Source organism: Bos grunniens, chromosome 25 (assembly GCF_055505025.1).
Source record: "Bos grunniens cultivar Pamir isolate PY7600 chromosome 25, Bosgru_T2T1.0, whole genome shotgun sequence".
NCBI classification, from domain to species: domain Eukaryota; kingdom Metazoa; phylum Chordata; class Mammalia; order Artiodactyla; family Bovidae; genus Bos; species Bos grunniens.
The window spans coordinates 13413929-13431034 of record NC_141189.1 but is presented as its reverse complement, the minus strand read 5'-3'; the positions used below and the strand labels follow the sequence as shown (position 1 = coordinate 13431034).

At 42.7% G+C, this 17106-nt stretch overlaps 1 protein-coding gene across 1 annotated transcript in view; it reads right to left on the bottom strand.

Moving 5' to 3' along the window:
* Positions 1 to 17106, bottom strand: part of GALNT17 (polypeptide N-acetylgalactosaminyltransferase 17) — a 428470-nt gene that overhangs the window by 246495 nt on the left and 164869 nt on the right. The window contains exon 2 of the mRNA XM_086376802.1: positions 14314 to 14497. Coding sequence (XP_086232928.1) covers positions 14314 to 14497 — 184 coding nt within the window. The remainder of the gene's footprint in view (positions 1 to 14313; positions 14498 to 17106) is intronic.

The following is a 17106-nucleotide window of genomic DNA, read 5'->3' as shown; positions in this document are numbered from 1 at the left end:
GGGCCAAGATGACGCTTTAAATCTGCCAGCAGCAGCCTTGGTGATTCCAGTGCAAAGAATGTGGTTCTCCATGTTTTGAGACACTGTGTGTGTGTGCTTCCTGAGAGTGGGCTTTCTTACAGGGGGTGTGTGTGTGTGTGTGTGTGTGTGTGTGTCTGCTGCCTGAGGTCATTTTATCTCAGGGTACACTGCAAGGATATGGGACACAGTGGAAGAATGTGAACACAGGGCAAGAATACGGGACTAAGCAGACAGGGAAACCCCCTAGAAACATACAGGTTGTGGGTTTCAAGCCTAGAGTCCCCAGTAACAGGCGCTATGGAAATTTCTCAGAATGACACGAGGTGAGCTGTTCTACAATTCTTCTGTGTCAATCCTCATATAAAGTACTCAGAAGCTACCTGGAGAGCCTATGAACAAGAAATTAAGGGAGGTGCTTCCCTGACAGTCCAGTGGTTGAGAATCCACCTTTGAATGCAGGGAGCTCAGGTTCTATCCCTGGTTGGGGAACTAAGATCCCACAAGCCTCAGGGCAACTAAGCCCGAGCGCTGCAACTAGAGAAGCCCGCATGCCACAACAAAGACCCAGTGAAGCTGAAAAAAAAATTAAAAGCATGAAAATAGAAATTAATACTGATGTTTGAGCCCCCACTCCCAGGGATTCTGATTTAATTACAATAGTGCTCTGAATCCGTGGGTTCTGAATTCATGCACACACTCTGGGGTGGAGTCTGGGTTCCCAGAGTTAAACACACCCAGGTGATGTCAATGCCCAGTGAAGGTTGAGAATCTTCCCTTGTAGGGAGACCGGGAACCAAGGTGGGATGCAGACCCTCTCCAAGCTTCTACATCTCCCTCTTGAAGTTTCTGACATGTTTACCCCAAGAACAGTCCAGACCCCTGTCTGAATCATCATAGTTATTCTGAGATTCCCATCTTTGTGTAACGGGCAGGAAATGTTGACAATGGACTCATCTGCCCCTTGACTACAACAGTTTCAAGTACTGAGACAGGAGCAGATGGTGCTGGCAGCAAAGGGTGATCTTTGTGCCACCCAGACCCCACCCCAACCTGGAGCAGGGGAGCCCTCTCCCAGCTGCATTCCCTACTCCCACCCTTCCCCCTTCACCTACAGTCGACTTCTGAGACCCAGTCAAACTCCATATTGGAGCAGCTTCACAGAAAGTCTCAAAAAATCAAAACTTCACCAGGAATACAGGCTTTCTGCAGTGAAGGCCACAGGTAAACAATGCCCGCTCTTTCAAAACTCTCCTTATCATCTCAGAGGGTCTCAACAGAGGGAATTAATTCATAGAAAGCAGCCAGGACTTCAGCCCAGGAACTCCATAGGGCCCAGCAACCTACATTTTTAACACGTTTCAAAGACCTCCCTTTGTGAAACACTTTAACATGTGTACTTTTTTTTTTTTTTTAATATTCAATCCTTTTCATTGAATAGATGATTTTCATATCTGGGAAAAAATAAGCATTTCAACTTGTGAAAAAGTAACATCAGACACTACACTGTGCTTTTGGTTTGATCACTATGGATGACGGCTAAATGGAGGCAGGAGGCAACTGCCCTCCACTCCACTAGCCTTCCTATTAAAAAAAAAAAATTTTTTTTATTGTGTAAAAAACATTAAAATAATTTTTATTAAATTTTTTTAAATTTTATTTCATACATAATATGAAACATACTACTTTTACCATATTTAACTGTACAGTTCAGTGGCACTAAGTACATTGATGTTGTTGTGTAACTCTATCATCTATCTCCTGAATTTTTCCCCTTCCTAAACTGAAACTCTGTCCATCTAATGCAAAAAGCTGACTCACTGGAAAAGATCCTGATGCTGAGAAAGACTGAGGGCAGGAGGAGAAGCGGGCAACAGAGGATGAGATGGTTGAATGGCATCATCGACTCAACAGACGTGAGTTTGAGAAGACTCTGCGAGATAGTGAAGGATGGGGAAACCTGGTGTGCTGCAGTCCGTGGGGTCGCAAAGAGTTGGGCACAACTTAGCAACTGAACAACAGCAACAAGCCAACCCCCACCCCGTCACCCCCCTACTTATGGCCCCTGACATCTACCCATGTACTTTCTGACTATGGATTTGACTATTCTAACTACTTTGTATAAGGGGAATCAACAGTATTTGTCTGCCCCTAATGTATGTGAGTGAAGTCGCTCAGTCGTGTCCGACTCTGCGATCCCATGGACCGTAGTCTACCAGGCTTCTCTGTCCATGAGATTTTCCAGGCAAGAGTACTGGAGTGGGTTGCCATTTCCTTCTCCAGGGGATCTTCCTGACCCAGGGATTGAACCCAGGTCTCCTGCATTGCAGGCAGACGCTTTAACCTCTGAGCCACCAGGGAAGCCCATATCCCTAATGTATACTGGAATGCATTTTTAAGGTTAACTTAATTGGCCTTCCTCAATAGGGAAGCCACGGTGAATCTCAAAGCTAAGCCTCCCAATCGGCCCTGGAAGAGCCTTAGGAAGCAAACATTCTTTCCCAGGTGCCCACCACAGCCTGACGCCTGTCTCAGGCCAGGTGCCCTGGAATTCCATGCTGACGTGGGGACAAGAGAATGGCCATCACTGTAGACTCGTGTTTTCCATATTGGAGTGAGGGGCACAGTTGTACCCACATTTCATTTGGGTAGATACTTTCCTAAAGAAAGTGAAAGTCTCCTAGTCGTGTCCAACTCTTTGCAATCCCATGGACTATACAGTCCGTGGAATTCTCCAATTTCCCTTCTCCAGGGGATTTTTCCAACCCAGGAATCAAACCCAGGTCTCCTGCACTGAAGAAGGATACTCTACCAGCTGAGCCACAAGGGAAGCCCCACTTTCCTAAAGATTCTGTCATTAAATCTTCATGGTATTTTAAGGATAAGGGATATGTAAGGTAAAGGAGCTTTTAAAAAATAATCACAACTAATACTTATTGATCAGATATCGTTAATTCATGAGAAGGTCCCAAAGTAATGCCTGGTATATTAGTCTCTGCAGGTCATATATAATGATCGATTATGAAGTCAATATCAGCATTTCACATATGAGGAAACAGAGGCACAGAAAGGTTAAACAACTTGCCCAAGGTCACAGAGCTTTTAAGACACAAAGCAGGGATTAGACTCAGTCATGTTTCCAAGTCTGTGCTCTTGATCTCCATGAAAAACACTCATTAAATGTTTTTAAGTGACTCAGACACACTCTTCGGACCTGGGGAACTCATGAAAATGGGACAAACTTCAGTAATAAATATTTCAGGAATTACCACCCTCGAGTACTGAAAAGGAGGGTACCCCCCATCCCATTCAGATTTCTCTTTACTCTCCCACCCCCCAAACTAGGTAAGAACCAGCTCTAGCCAAAGAAGCTTGTCCTGGTTATACCTGTAGGTGAAATTAACTCTCTGGTGAGACACTTTCTGAACCTAATAACATTACAATAGTTATTTTTCCTGAATTTTACCCCCTCAAAATTCCATATCCCTTAGAGAGGATTTCAACTATATTAATGTATATACCAGGAGGTTTTGGGCTTCCCTGGTAGCTCAGCTGGTAAAGAATCTTCCTGCAAAGCAGGAGACCCTGGTTCAATTCCTGAGTTGGGAAGATCCCCTGGAGAAGTGATAGGTTATCCACTCCAGTATTCTTGCCTGGAGAATCCCCATGGACAGAGGAGCCTGGTGGGCTACAGTCCATGGGGTCGCAAAGAGTCAAACTAAGCACAGCATAGCACCAGGAGGTCTTAACAGGCAACAGTTAATCAGATTCAAGATACAGTCCCTTTGGTAGTGGAATTTGGATAGAGATGAAAGTGGTAAACAGGAAACAGGCAAAGAAAATGGAGGAGGTGAACACACACAACACACGCATGCACACACACACATACACATAAACACAGAGGTGTGCATGTATGACGCACACGCACTTCCCTGAAGGAATAGTCCCATCTCTAAGACACGGGATTCTTTTCCTTCTAATGTATACCAGCATGGAGCAGAAAAGTTCCATCACACGGATATGGATGGGTAAGCAGAGGCAACCCTGTGTGGGCGTATGTGCACAGGTCCTGAAGACATCCACTCAGCAGGGTCTGAATCAGGCTCCAGCACGGTCAGGCTGTGTGGCCTCGTGCAGGCTGGTTCACTGCCCCAGTGTCCCTTCCCTCATTTATAAAACAGACATGGTCACAGCTACTTCGGCAAGTGGTTAAATTCAAACAAGATCAATAAAACATGCAGCACAGTGACAAAAACATAAAAGGCAGTCAATAAAAGGGAATAATTATTGTGGTTAGTGATTCAAAGACATTCTTAAGCAGGCAACTACTTATTATTTCAAGCAACAAGCATCTATTGGACGACTACCCTCTGTGCCCACGTTTATGAAACAGAAAAGTTTAACTTAAGATTCTTGAGCTTTTAAAGGTGCTTTCAGTCTATCTGGAGACCAGCATATGGGATGTAGGATAGTATCCTCAGAGGAATAATTGGGGGAAAAAAACCAGTCACAGCTGTAATTATCAAATGTGTCCTTTTCACAGGAAATGGACAACCTGAGTTGGGTCTTGAACAGTGAGTGGATGCATTCCACTAAATGATAACACTACAACTCACATACACACACAAACTCAGCCTAAAATACCCACTGGACCTGGATGATTCAAAATCTCCGTGGTTGGGCCACAGCATCCTTCCTGACCCTCAGACCCATACAGTTGTCTGACAGACATGACTTGAAGATAGTCCACAGACATCTCATGCTGTATATGTCCAAAACACACATTGGTGGCCTATAACGGCTTCAAATGGTGACAATAAAGGAAAGAGGAGACTTTGTGAGTGAAGCAAAATGAATTCCAAAGAAACTTGACATCGGGATTTATAAGCAGGAGGCCAAAGGAGAAATTGAAGATAACAGCAGTAGAAACTGCCCGTAAATTACCTACATGGTCTGGGAGGAAGAAACAAGCCATAAAATGTAGGCAGGGATTTCAGCTGTGGCTTTAATAAACTCAGACAGATTTTTGTGCTGCTGGTTGACCCCTCCCCCATATTATGAGATAAGTGGGCAAGTGGATAATTAATATGTCATGATATGATATAGAATGGGATATGCTGGCAAGGGAATGGAGTGGGGATTAATAAAGCCTTGTCTGGCTTCTGGTGTTGCAAACATCATCTCCTTACTTGCACACACACAGTCAAATGATGAATAAAGCCAAGCTGGACATATTCATCTCATGGTTCCCTCAAGAAAGCCCTAACTACGGGGACCCCTGGACAAGCAGCATTGCTCTCCCCTCCACTGCGTCTCTGCAAAACATAACCTCTCTGCAGGATTCTCTCTCTCGCTTAATGAAATCACTTCCACTGTCTCCCAAGCTAGAAACTTCTGATTGCACCCTCATCCCCTCTATCCAATTAACTGACTCATCTTGCTGATTCTTAAAAATTTTTCTGGAACTTCCACTCCATCCTGTCTGTCCCCAGTTTGTTACAGAAAATCACTTCTTTGATGGCAAGGAATGGGACTCTTAAAAACACTCACCATATTATCCAAAGTCTTTCTCTTCTGTCTGGCAATGCCTAGCAAAGAGTTGGCATTCACCAGGTATTGAGTAGGAAAAGAAGAGATTTTATTTAGCCATCCTGCTCCCAGCTTCCAACTCCTCTAACCTTTCTCACATTCTTGCCACACTTAAGTATTATTTTTAAAGAAAAAAAATCACGACAATGGGCTTTCCCAATGGATCAAGCGGTAAAGAATCTGCCTGAAATGCAGGAGATACAGGAGATGCTGGTTCGATCCCTGGGTCAGAAAGATCCCCTGGAGGAGGAAATGGCAACCGACTCCAGTATTCCTGCCTGGAAAATCCTATGAACAGAGGAGCCTGGTGGGCTACAGTCTATGGGGTCGCAAAGAGTTGGACATGACTGAGCACACACATCACAATAATACCATCTTGCCCCAAGTCCTTCATTGGCATCCAATGACAAGGATGAAAGTTCCTACCCAAGGCAGGTTTGGCATATAACATGCTCCACAATCTGCTTCCTCCTTCCTCTCCAGCCTCTTCCATGATTCACTCTGGAGGTTCTATCACTCAGCCCAAAGTTTCTGTGCTGTTTCCCCAGCCCCCAAATCAAGAACTTCCCCAGTTCTCCTGCATGTGCTGCTCACTCTCTCCAATGTTCTGTCTTCTCTAGAGAGGAGAACCCCTGCCCACCATTAAGATCAAGGTCATCTCTTCACTGCCGTCTGACTCTCCCAGAAACGGGCACTTCCTTCCTTTCCTTAGGGTCTCAGGTCCTCTGAAAACAACTCACAGGACTGCAAAACACCACCTGACTGCCCCACCCACTTTGACTCCCCAGGGGGCCGAGCTGTGCCCTGTTCCTCATCATGCCTTTAACTCGGGCAGACTGGGGACTTCCGTCAAAAGTCATTTTCAATGTTTTTTTTTTAAAAAACAAACAAATAAAAGAAAATAAAATGAAAAAAAAAAATAGGAAATAGCACGGAGCCTAGAAAACAAGCCCACTTGTGTATAAAAAAGTACAAAATATATTCCATTGAACAGCTCCAAATAAGAGAAAGTTATTTCCAAAATCATTTTGAAAGAATAAGGGACAGACATTTGAAACAAAAGGTACATACCTCATACCATAATCGAAAATAAACTCTAGATGGATGGAGGAGCAAAACGTAAGAGTCATGGAAAAGGAACACAATACAAAGCAGAATGTTTACCCGTATTCTGAGAGATGAGATCCTTCTCTCCTTTAAAGCACTGAAGGAAATGAAAATGGAAAGACTGGCAGTTGGGGGTTCATACAAATTTAAAATATTTGTCCAGGGGAAGAAAACAATCATGGAATTAAAATAAAACACATTTTGGAAACCATTTGCATGAAATATGACACACAAATGGTTAATCCCAAGATTACCCCCAGTTCATTCATATTTATGAGAAAAACAATTCTGTCCACAGTAGTAGAATAATAAAACAATAAGAATTAAAGCAACTTGAGGTTCTGTATAAAAATGCAATGAAGTTAGCCCATTTAAATTCTCTAAACCTCGGAGAGCTTTTGGGGCGTGTCACCATGAAGGTCTCGCCCATGGGGGCACAATTTCTCCAGGGCCTGGGCTGCAGGGGGAGGAAGGGAACTACTCTGGCTCCAGATAGCTGTCTCCCCTCATATGCCCTGGGCTCAAATATCAGAGGAGCAGCTTCTACAGGCAAGCCGTTTGCCACCATTTGATGGCAAGGATTAATTTGCAATTAACCAAGGTTAATTCGGTGTCTTTGACTGTGGAGCCCAGAATTTATAATGCTACCTCTGGTCGCCACGTACGGCATGTGGGCAAGCTCTCAAGTTCCTCTTTAATTTCACCTTCAAATTCATCCTCCGTATACCTCCCCAGATTCTAAAAAGGCAGAGGTGGTCATGTCCTTCAACACAGTTCTCCTCTTTCTTCTATCATACTTTCACCCTTCCTAATCTTGCCCTTAATATTTTGGTATAGATTTACATTTATTGCTTCATTAAACTTTTATTTATAAAAAAATATTTTAAGATTTTTTTTGATGCAGACCATTTTTAAAGTCTCTAATGAATTTGTTACAATATTGTTTCTTTTTATGTTTTGGTTTTTTGGCCATGAGGCATGTGGGATCCTAGCTCCCCTACCAGGGATAGAAACCACAACCCCTGAATTGGAAGGCAGTCTTAACCACTGGACTGCTAGGCAAGTCCCTAAACTTTTATTTTATTAAAACAAGATGTACACAGTCTCATCGCATTTCTGTAATCTCAATGTTTCTAAATAGCAATCATTATGCTACTATATCCGGATATTTAAATTTTAGACATTTTCAATTGACTTTCTGTTTCCGACCATGAAGATTTAATTTGCTTATACTACAATGAGATATCACACCTGGTATTATAGGGTGGCAATTAACAACAACAACAAAAGAACTAGAAATAACAAGTGTTGGTGAGGATGTGGAGAGAAGGGAACCCTTGTGCACTGTTGCTAGATATGAACATTGGTATAGCCACTACAGAAAGAAGTGTGGAATTTCCTCAAAAAATTAAAAACAAAACTACCATATGATCTAGCAATTCCATTTCTGGGTATTTATACATTAAAAAACCCCCACTAATTCAAAAAATCTATCTGCCCTCCCTCCATTCACTGAAGCATTATTTACAAAAGCCACAATATGGAAACAAAGTGTCCATGAATGGATAAAGAAAATGTGATACATATATATACACATTATTCAGCCATAAAAAGAATGAAATCTCAATTGCAATGATATAAATAGACTTTAAGGGCATTATGCTAAGAGAAGTGGGTCAGACAGAGAAATGCTGTAAGATCTCACTTGTATGCAGGCTCTTTACAAACTAAAGAACAGATCATAGTTGCCAGAGGTGAGGTGGGACGTGGGTAGTGACGGATGAAGAGAGTCAAGAAGTACACACTCCAGTTATAATACAAGCAAGTCATAAGGATGCAATGTACAGCATGCTGACTAACATTGTATTGGTTTCAGGTGTTAAACATATTTATTCAATATTTGTATAAACTGTGATGGGATCACTACAATAATTTATATTACCACAATAATTTATTTACCTAACCTTTCGTTGAACTATTTATTTCTATCTTATTTTTAACTTCCAAGATCTCTATTTTTCTCTGATTATTACTTGAACATAGGACTTGAATTTTGTTTTGTGAATAAAATAAAACATTTCATGAATTAAGACATTAATTATAGTTTTAAAGTTTGTTATTAGTCTCTTTCCTCCAAATGCCTTTTCTATCCCAGTTGTTGTCATCAGGGTCTTATATAATATTCTCCTGAAATGTCTACAGATCCTTGTTGTCCTTTCTGATTTTAGAGTAAGACAGGTCTAGGTAGATGGATGGAGCCTTACTAATGTTTAATGAGCAGAACCCAGATATTTTGGGGATGGAAGGGAACTATAGGATCTACTGGCCTTTTTCTTAGGTTGGATGGCTTCTTCCTCAGAGTGGCTTCTTCTAACTCTTGACTGCTGCTCCTGCTGCTAAGTCACTTCAGTCGTGTCCGACTCTGTGCAACCCCGTAGACAGCAGCCCACCAGGCTCCAGGATTGTAAATACTTGCAGAGGTAATGATGCCAAGGGTATCCATCCCCACATAGTATACAGCCCTATCCTCTGTCATCAGTTCAGTTCAGTCGCTCAGTCATGTCTGACACTTTGCAACCCCATGGACTGCAGCACGCCAGGCTTCCCTGTCCATCACCAACTCCCAGAGCTTCCTCAAACTCATGTCCCATCGAGTCAGTGATGCCATCCAACTACCTCATCCTCTGTTGTCCCCTTCTCCTCCTGCCCTCAATCGTTCCCAGCATCAGGGTCTTTTCCAATGAGTTGGATCTTTGCATCAGATGGCCAAAGTACTGGAGTTTCAGCTTCAACATCGGTCCTTCCAATAAACACCCAGGACTGATTGATTTCCTTTAGGATGGACTGGTTGGATCTCCTTGCAGTCCAAGGGACTCTCAAGAGTCTTCTCCAGCACCACAGTTCAAAAGCATCAATTCTTCTGCGCTCAGCTTTCTTTATAGTCCAACTCTCATATCCATACAAGACTACTGGAAAAACAATAGCTTTGACTAGATGGACCTTTGATGGCAAAGTAATGTCTCTGTCTTTTAATATGCTGTCTAGGTTGGTCATAGCTCTTCTTCCAAGGAGCACACGTCTTTTAATTTCAAGGCTGCAGTCACCAACTGCATTGATTTTGGAGCCCCCAAAAATAAAGTCTCTCACTGTTTCCATTGTTTCCCCATCTATTTGCCATGAAGTGATGGGACCAGATGCCATGATCTTCGTTTTCTGAATGTTGAATTTTAAGCCAACTTTGTCACTCTCCTCTTTCACTTTCATCAACAGGGTCTTTTGTTCCTCTTTGCTTTCTGCCATAAGGGTGGTGTCATCTGCATATCTGAGATTATTGATATTTCTCCTGGCAATCTTGATTCCAGCTTGTGCTTCATCCAGCCCAGCATTTCACATGATGTACTCTGCATATAAGTTAAATAAGCAGGGTGACAATATACAGCCTTGACGTACTCCCTTCCCAATTTGGAATCAGTCTGTTTTTCCATATCCGGTTCTAACTGTTGCTTCTTGACCTGCATCCTCTGTCATCTTATGAACTAAAGCCCACCGTTCATCTTCTCCAGAGAATAAACTTCCCATATTCCACCAGATAGCAAAGGGCAGTCTCTGGCTGTGTAAAGCTGAGGAAAGGATCTGGGGATATAGCTGTAATCCTTCTATTCAAATCTCTCTTCAGTCATCAGAAGAACCCAGAACCTCCATTTCCTAAGTCTCTGGTTTCTGAGGTGTGACCAGGCTACATTCTTCTGCCCTCCCCACTGCTTCCCAAAATACTAGAAGGATGGGTCTCAGCCTCACTCAGTTTGCTCTGTCAGTTACCATTCATTCACCCTCTTTCCATCTTCCAAATCTTTGTGGGTGTTTCTTCCCTGCCAGCCCAGCATTTCTCATGATGTACTCTGCATATAAGTTAAATAAGCAGGGTGACAATATACAGCTTTGATGTACTCCTTTTCCTATTTTGAACCACTCTGTTGTTCCATATCCAGTTCTAACTGTTGCTTCCTGACCTGCATACAGATTTCTCAACAGGAATGTTAGGTGGTCTGGTGTACCCATCTATTTCAGAATTTTCCACAGTTTATTGTGATCCACACAGTCAAAGGCTTTGGCATAGTCAACAAAGCAGAAATAGATGTTTTTCTGGAACTCTCTTGCTTTTTGAAGCACAAGCTGGAATCAAGATTGCCAGGAGAAATATCAATAATCTCAGATATGAGATGACACCACCCTTATGGCAGAGAGTGAAGAAGAATTAAACAGCCTCTTGATGAAAGTGAAAGAGGAGAGTGAAAACGTTGGCTTAAAGCTCAACATTCAGAAAACTAAGATCACAGCATCTGGTCTCATCACTTCATGGGAAATAGATGGGGAAACAGTGACAGACTTTATTTTTTTGGGCTCCCAAATCACTGCAGAGGTGACTGCAGCTATGAAATTAAAAAGTGCTTACTCCTTGGACTTCCCTGGTGGCTCAGATGGTAAAGCATCTGCCTACAATGACAGAGACTCGGGTGCAAACCCTGGGTCGGGAAGATACCCTGGAGAAGGCAATGGCAACCCACTCCTACACTCTTGCCTGGAAAATCCCATAGACGGAGGAACCTGGTAGGCCCCAGTTCATGGGGTCGCAAAGAGTCAGACACGACTGAGCGACTTCACTTTCACTTCACTACTCCTTGGAAGGAAAGTTATGACCAACCTAGACAGCATATTAAAAAGCAGAGACATTACTTTGCCAACAAAGGTCCATCTAGTCAAGGCTATGGTTTTTCCAGTGGTCACGTATGGATGTGAGAGTTGGACTGTAAAGAAAGCTGAGCGCAGAAGAATTGATGCTTTTGAAGTGTGGTGTTGGAGAAGACTCTTGAGAGTCCCTTGGACTGCAAGGAGATCCAACCAGTCCATCCTAAAGGAGATCAGTCCTGGGCGTTCATTGGAAGGACTGATATTGAAGCTGAAACTCCAATACTTTGGCCACCTGATGTGAAGAGCTGACTCATTTGAAAAGACCCTGATACTGGGAAAGATTGAGGGCAGGAGGAGAAGGGGATGACAGAGGATGAGAGGGCTGGATGGCATTACGAACTCAATGGACATGAGTTTGGGTGAACTCCGGGAGTTGGTGATGGTCAGGGAGGCCTGGCGTGCTGCCGTCCATGGGGTCACAAAGAGTCAGACACGACTAAGCGACTGAACTGAACTTCCCTGCCATGAGAGCCTAACCTGTTTTTGTCCGTCATAGGCTGCCATGCACTCTAGTCTTTGACTATATCTAAGTAAACTTTCTTGAGGCACCAGATCTAAGTGGTATATTCAAGCCACCATGCTACACTAAAGAGCACTGCAGAGCTCTACATTCCTCCCTGGTGAGCCATGTTTTCATCTGCATCCCCAATTCTGCTCCTGATGTTCCCCTACTTACTTGTCTTTATCTGTCTCCTCTCTACAATTTTCCAATCCTTCATGGACCTTCAAGATTAAGGTCGGATATCATCTCCAGTGGGAAGCCTGCCTTGGTCTTCCCTGTACATATTGTGCATGTCTCTGGCCTGACACACCCACGTAGACCACAGTGTGCTGGACTGATCTACTTGTACAGCTCTCTCCGTCCCTAGACAAGAAGTAAGCAGGCAAGGACCGTCTTATCCAAAGCCCTGCCTCCAGTGTGGGGAAAACCATCTGGCACATAATAGGTGCTCGCTGATACTGTTCAACTGACGCATTTCCACTAAGCTCCATGTTAGAAGCATCTTCATTCTCAAAGGAGTACAAAAAATACGGCTGTGTTTATTTGCCAACGTCCAAATAAGAAAGGCTAATCAGAGAGCACCAGGAAATGAAAACAGCCAGATGTTTTTCAGAGCAAAAGTCCAGGAACACAAAATAGCTTGCAACAGGGGTGATGTATGTTCTCCTAGTGATTCGAAATGAAGATATGCTTATTAGACAGAGAGAGAGATTTAACAGGTTTCTCAGCTAATGCTGCAATTTTAAATCCATTTAAGATAATTTTCTTTATCTTGAATCTATTTTTCTCAGTAACCAGGATACTTAACTGATTTGTACAAAATCCATTTGAAAAAGAAATAATCTAGTCTAAGCAAGGGCACACTCTAAATGAAAAAAGAGAGATACCACAAATCTAACAGAAGATGAAGCATCTGTTTAAGAAGCCAAGGAGGACTACTGACTAGAAAATGGGATTATTTCCCCCAGCATCGTGATTTTCCCACCAATCTCTCTTCTCTCTTTCCCAAGGAGAAAACAAGCAATTCTTAAATCTGAGAGAACAGAACAAAGACCTCTCATAAACCAACCAAGAGGCAAAAAAACTGTTTCAAAGGTAAGAATCTCACACAAAAATTACACGTTGAAACAATCATAGGATGTACTTTCTCACCTACCAGCTAGGAAAAGCAGTATTGACATGCTAGTTTGGGAAGGGTCAGGTAAAATTCCAATAGCAGCAGAAACTGCTATAAAGTTTCTGGAGGAAAACATCTCTCTGTGTATCCAAAAGTATTTCCACAATGTGATCTAAGGATTATACCATTAGAAGTGTGGATTAAGAAAGCAAATGTCTGGACTTCCCTGATGGCGCAGTGGGTAAGAGTCCATCTGCCAATGCAGGCGACACAGGTTCCATCCCTGGTCCGGAAAACCCCACGTGTTGCCCAGCAGCTAAGCCCATGTGTCACAACTACTGAAGCCCAGGCGCCGAGAGCCCTTGCTCCACAACAAGAGAAGCCACCAGAATGAGAAGCCTGAGTACCGCAGTGAAGAGCAGGCCCGCTGGCTGCAACCAGAGAAAGTCCAAGAGCAGTAATGGAGACCCAGCACAGCCAAAAACAAATAAATAAAATGAAATTTTTTTAAATGAAAATAAATATCAAATCAACGTACATAAAGACTTGAGAGGGGAGATATTCCTCGGTGTTATTTACAATAAAGAAAATTAGAAAAAAACCTTAATTTACAACAATAGAAACAATGATCATAACTAATAACACCAGAAAATGCTTGTGAAATAATGTTGCGTGAAAAAAGGATACAAGAAATATAATCTGCATAGAAAAACAGGCTCAAGGACAAGATGCTAAGATTTTACCAGTCACTGCCTCTAGGTCATGAGGTCATGGTGGTTTTTTTTTTCACTTAAAAATTTTTTGGATTATGTTTCTGTACTATTTGTATTAAAATTTTAAAAATTTACTTATCTTTATTTTCATAATCAATAGCACTATTTACTGATTTTGTTTGCATGTATATGCACTTAGTCGTGGCCGACTCTTTGTGACTCCATGGACTTTAGCCTGCCAGGCTCCTCTGTCCATAGCATTTCCAGGTAAGATACTGGACGGGGTTGCCATTTCTTTATCCAAGGGATTTTCACAACCCAGAGATGGTACCTACATCTCCTGCATTGGCAGGCAGATTCATTACCGCTGAGCCACCTGGGAAGCTTCTTTTATTCATTACGGAGGAGACTCATGAGATAAAAGCTTCTCCACTAGTTACAAACAGCAGGAGATAATGTCATAGACACGCATTTACACTATAAAGCCAACTCCTCTGAGCGACCGAATCAGAACTTACTTGGTGGGACGATAATCCGGAATGGAACGATCCAGTGAAATTTTTTCACTGAGGTAGGAATTGTAGCCATATTTCTCATGGGGTCCCTTGGCTTTCTCTTCTTCAGCAGGGGAAAGGGTGGCAGGAAGGCCTCCTTTGCCCCGCCCACCATAACCTTCAATGAGCCCAAGGGATTTGGATAAACCTAGAAAAAGAGAGAGGGGAAAAAAAGAATTAGTTGAAAACCACCATACCAGGATATGTTATTCAGGCTAAAATACAGCTTCAGTGGAAATTTTAACATTACCCGTCACAGAAAAGATTATGTCATCAACTTATCAATATTGGGAATATGCCCTGAGCACATTTAAACTGAGAGGAAGGGGACTTCCCTGGTGACCACGGGTCAAGACTTCACCGTCCATTGCAGGGGACGAGGGTTTGATCCCTGGTCATGGACCTAAGATCCCATGTGCCTTGGGGCAAAAAAAAAAAAAAAACACACCAAAAAACAGAACCAATACTGTAAAAATTGAATAAAGACTAGAAAACAATTAAAAATTAGATTAAGAGGAAGGTCAAAGCATGACAAAGGTCCGTATAGTCAAAGCTATGGTTTTTCCAGTAGTCATGTACGGATATGAGAGCTGGACCATAAAGAAGACTGAAAACCAAAGCATCAACACTTTCGAACTGTGATGGTGGAGAAGACTCCTGGACAGCAAGGAGCTCAAACCAGTCAATCCTAAAGGAAATCAACCCTGAATATTCACTGAAAGGACAGATGCTGAAGGTAAAGCTCCGATACTTGGGCCACCTGATGCAAAGAGCTGACTCATTGGAAAGATTGAGGGCAGGAGAAGAAGGGGGTAAGAGAGGATGAGAAGGTTGGATGACATCACTGACTCAATGGACATGAGTTTGAGCAAGCTCCAGGAGATACTGAAGGAGAGGGAAGCCTGGTGTGCTATAGTTCATGGGGTTGCAAAGAGTCTGACATGACTGAGCAACTGAACACCACCACCAAAGGAACTCTGAGGTGTGGGGTTAAGGCTGGTCACGCTCAGGAAGAACCTCTCCGTCTTTTGGGGAGCTAGGGTGGATCGGGTACCAGGATGGGGTCTATAAAAGGGAGAGACTGCCAAAAGCAGGCATATGTGGACCAAAAATGGGCAGAACAGGGCCTGTCATCCTGCCCAACCTCCTGTCTTCATGAGCAATTACCACAAGGCTAGATACTCCAGGAGATGCCCGGTAACAATGCAGAATAAGAACAGCCAGTAATAAGGAACTGCCAGACAGCAGGTGTTTTTGCTTCATTTGAACAGAGAATAATATACAGATTGATTTTATCATGAGTTTAAAGTGTGTAACCGTCTGACACCATTCTATACCTAATGGTTTTATTTAAATCTCATCTAAATGGCAAAAGGAAATACAAAAGTGTTTGAGAATAAATCACAGAGAAGAAAAGCCCATAAGGGTGATAACCGTGCCAAGTAGAGTAGGAGGCCTCTGTAACAAGCTTCACTGAGCAATTGCAGGTTCCGAGGATGGTGGCAGCTTTATACCGATTGTTCCATTTATACGATAAACAGCTTGATGGGTAATTTTTAAATCCTACAGTTACGGGAGGTTTTATTTCTTGGCTTGAAAACTTTTGTTGTGAAGGGCTCTTATTCTCTTTCACTGTTTCAAATGTTCAAGCTACTCTGTCCACCCTTAGGTGTGCTTGCACACACACACACACACACACACACTTTGTCCACAAAAGTCCCACTGCTGCCACTGGTAGGAAGACCATGGACCAGAGATGTCAACCGCATCCTCAGCTTTCATGATGGGCAGCCCACAGAGCCTAGGAGGATGCTGACCTTCCAGGAAAGCATTCCCAAGCCACTTAAAGACCAGTTAGTCTGCTCTGGTCACATGATGGCTCACCACCCCATAATGGAAAGACCTGTAGTCTCTTTCTCACTCCTCTGAAACTGCAAATTTATTTTCTGTGAAACAAAATCAAAAAGCAAAGCTTAAGCAGGCACCTCGGGGTTGATCTCAAGTGAACATCATTTTTCTACCTAAGAATCCTTTCCACTGTCCACTGTGTTCCTCAGGAACCCTGACATCTTTTCTGCCTGTCACCATCCAAACAGATGAACCATCAACTGAGAACTGGATTACTCCAACACTTTCTGCTTCCTGGTCTTTAACCTCTCATTCCACATCATTGTGCACCAACCATTCCAATAACATCACCTTTGCTGTGCTCCAAAATCTACAAAAACTCTTCAAATGTCAAGGACAGACACCTGTGTTGGATTTTTAAATCACCCATGAAAGGACATTGCTAGTGGGAATGTAAAATGGTGCACTTACTTTGTAAAACAGTTTGGAAGTTCTTCAAAATGCGAAGTATAGTTGTCCCATATGACCCAGCAATTCCATTTTTAGGTATATACCCAAGAAAAATGGAAAGATATGCCCACACAAAAACTTGTACACAAGTGTTCAGAGAAGCATTATTCATACTAGCTAAGTGTCTATCACCTGACAAATGAATAAAACAAAATGTGGTATATTCAGACAATGTGATAATATTTAGCAATAAAAATGAAATACAGATCTTCCTCAATTTACAAAAGAGTTACCTCCTGATAAATCTACCATAAATTGAAAATATCCTAGGTCAAAAATGCATTTAAAACATCTAACCTACTGAACATCACAGCTCAGCTTACCTACCTTAAATGTGGTCAGAACTCTTACACGAGCCTTGTTGCGTTAGCTGCTCAGTCATGTCCGACTCTTTGCGGC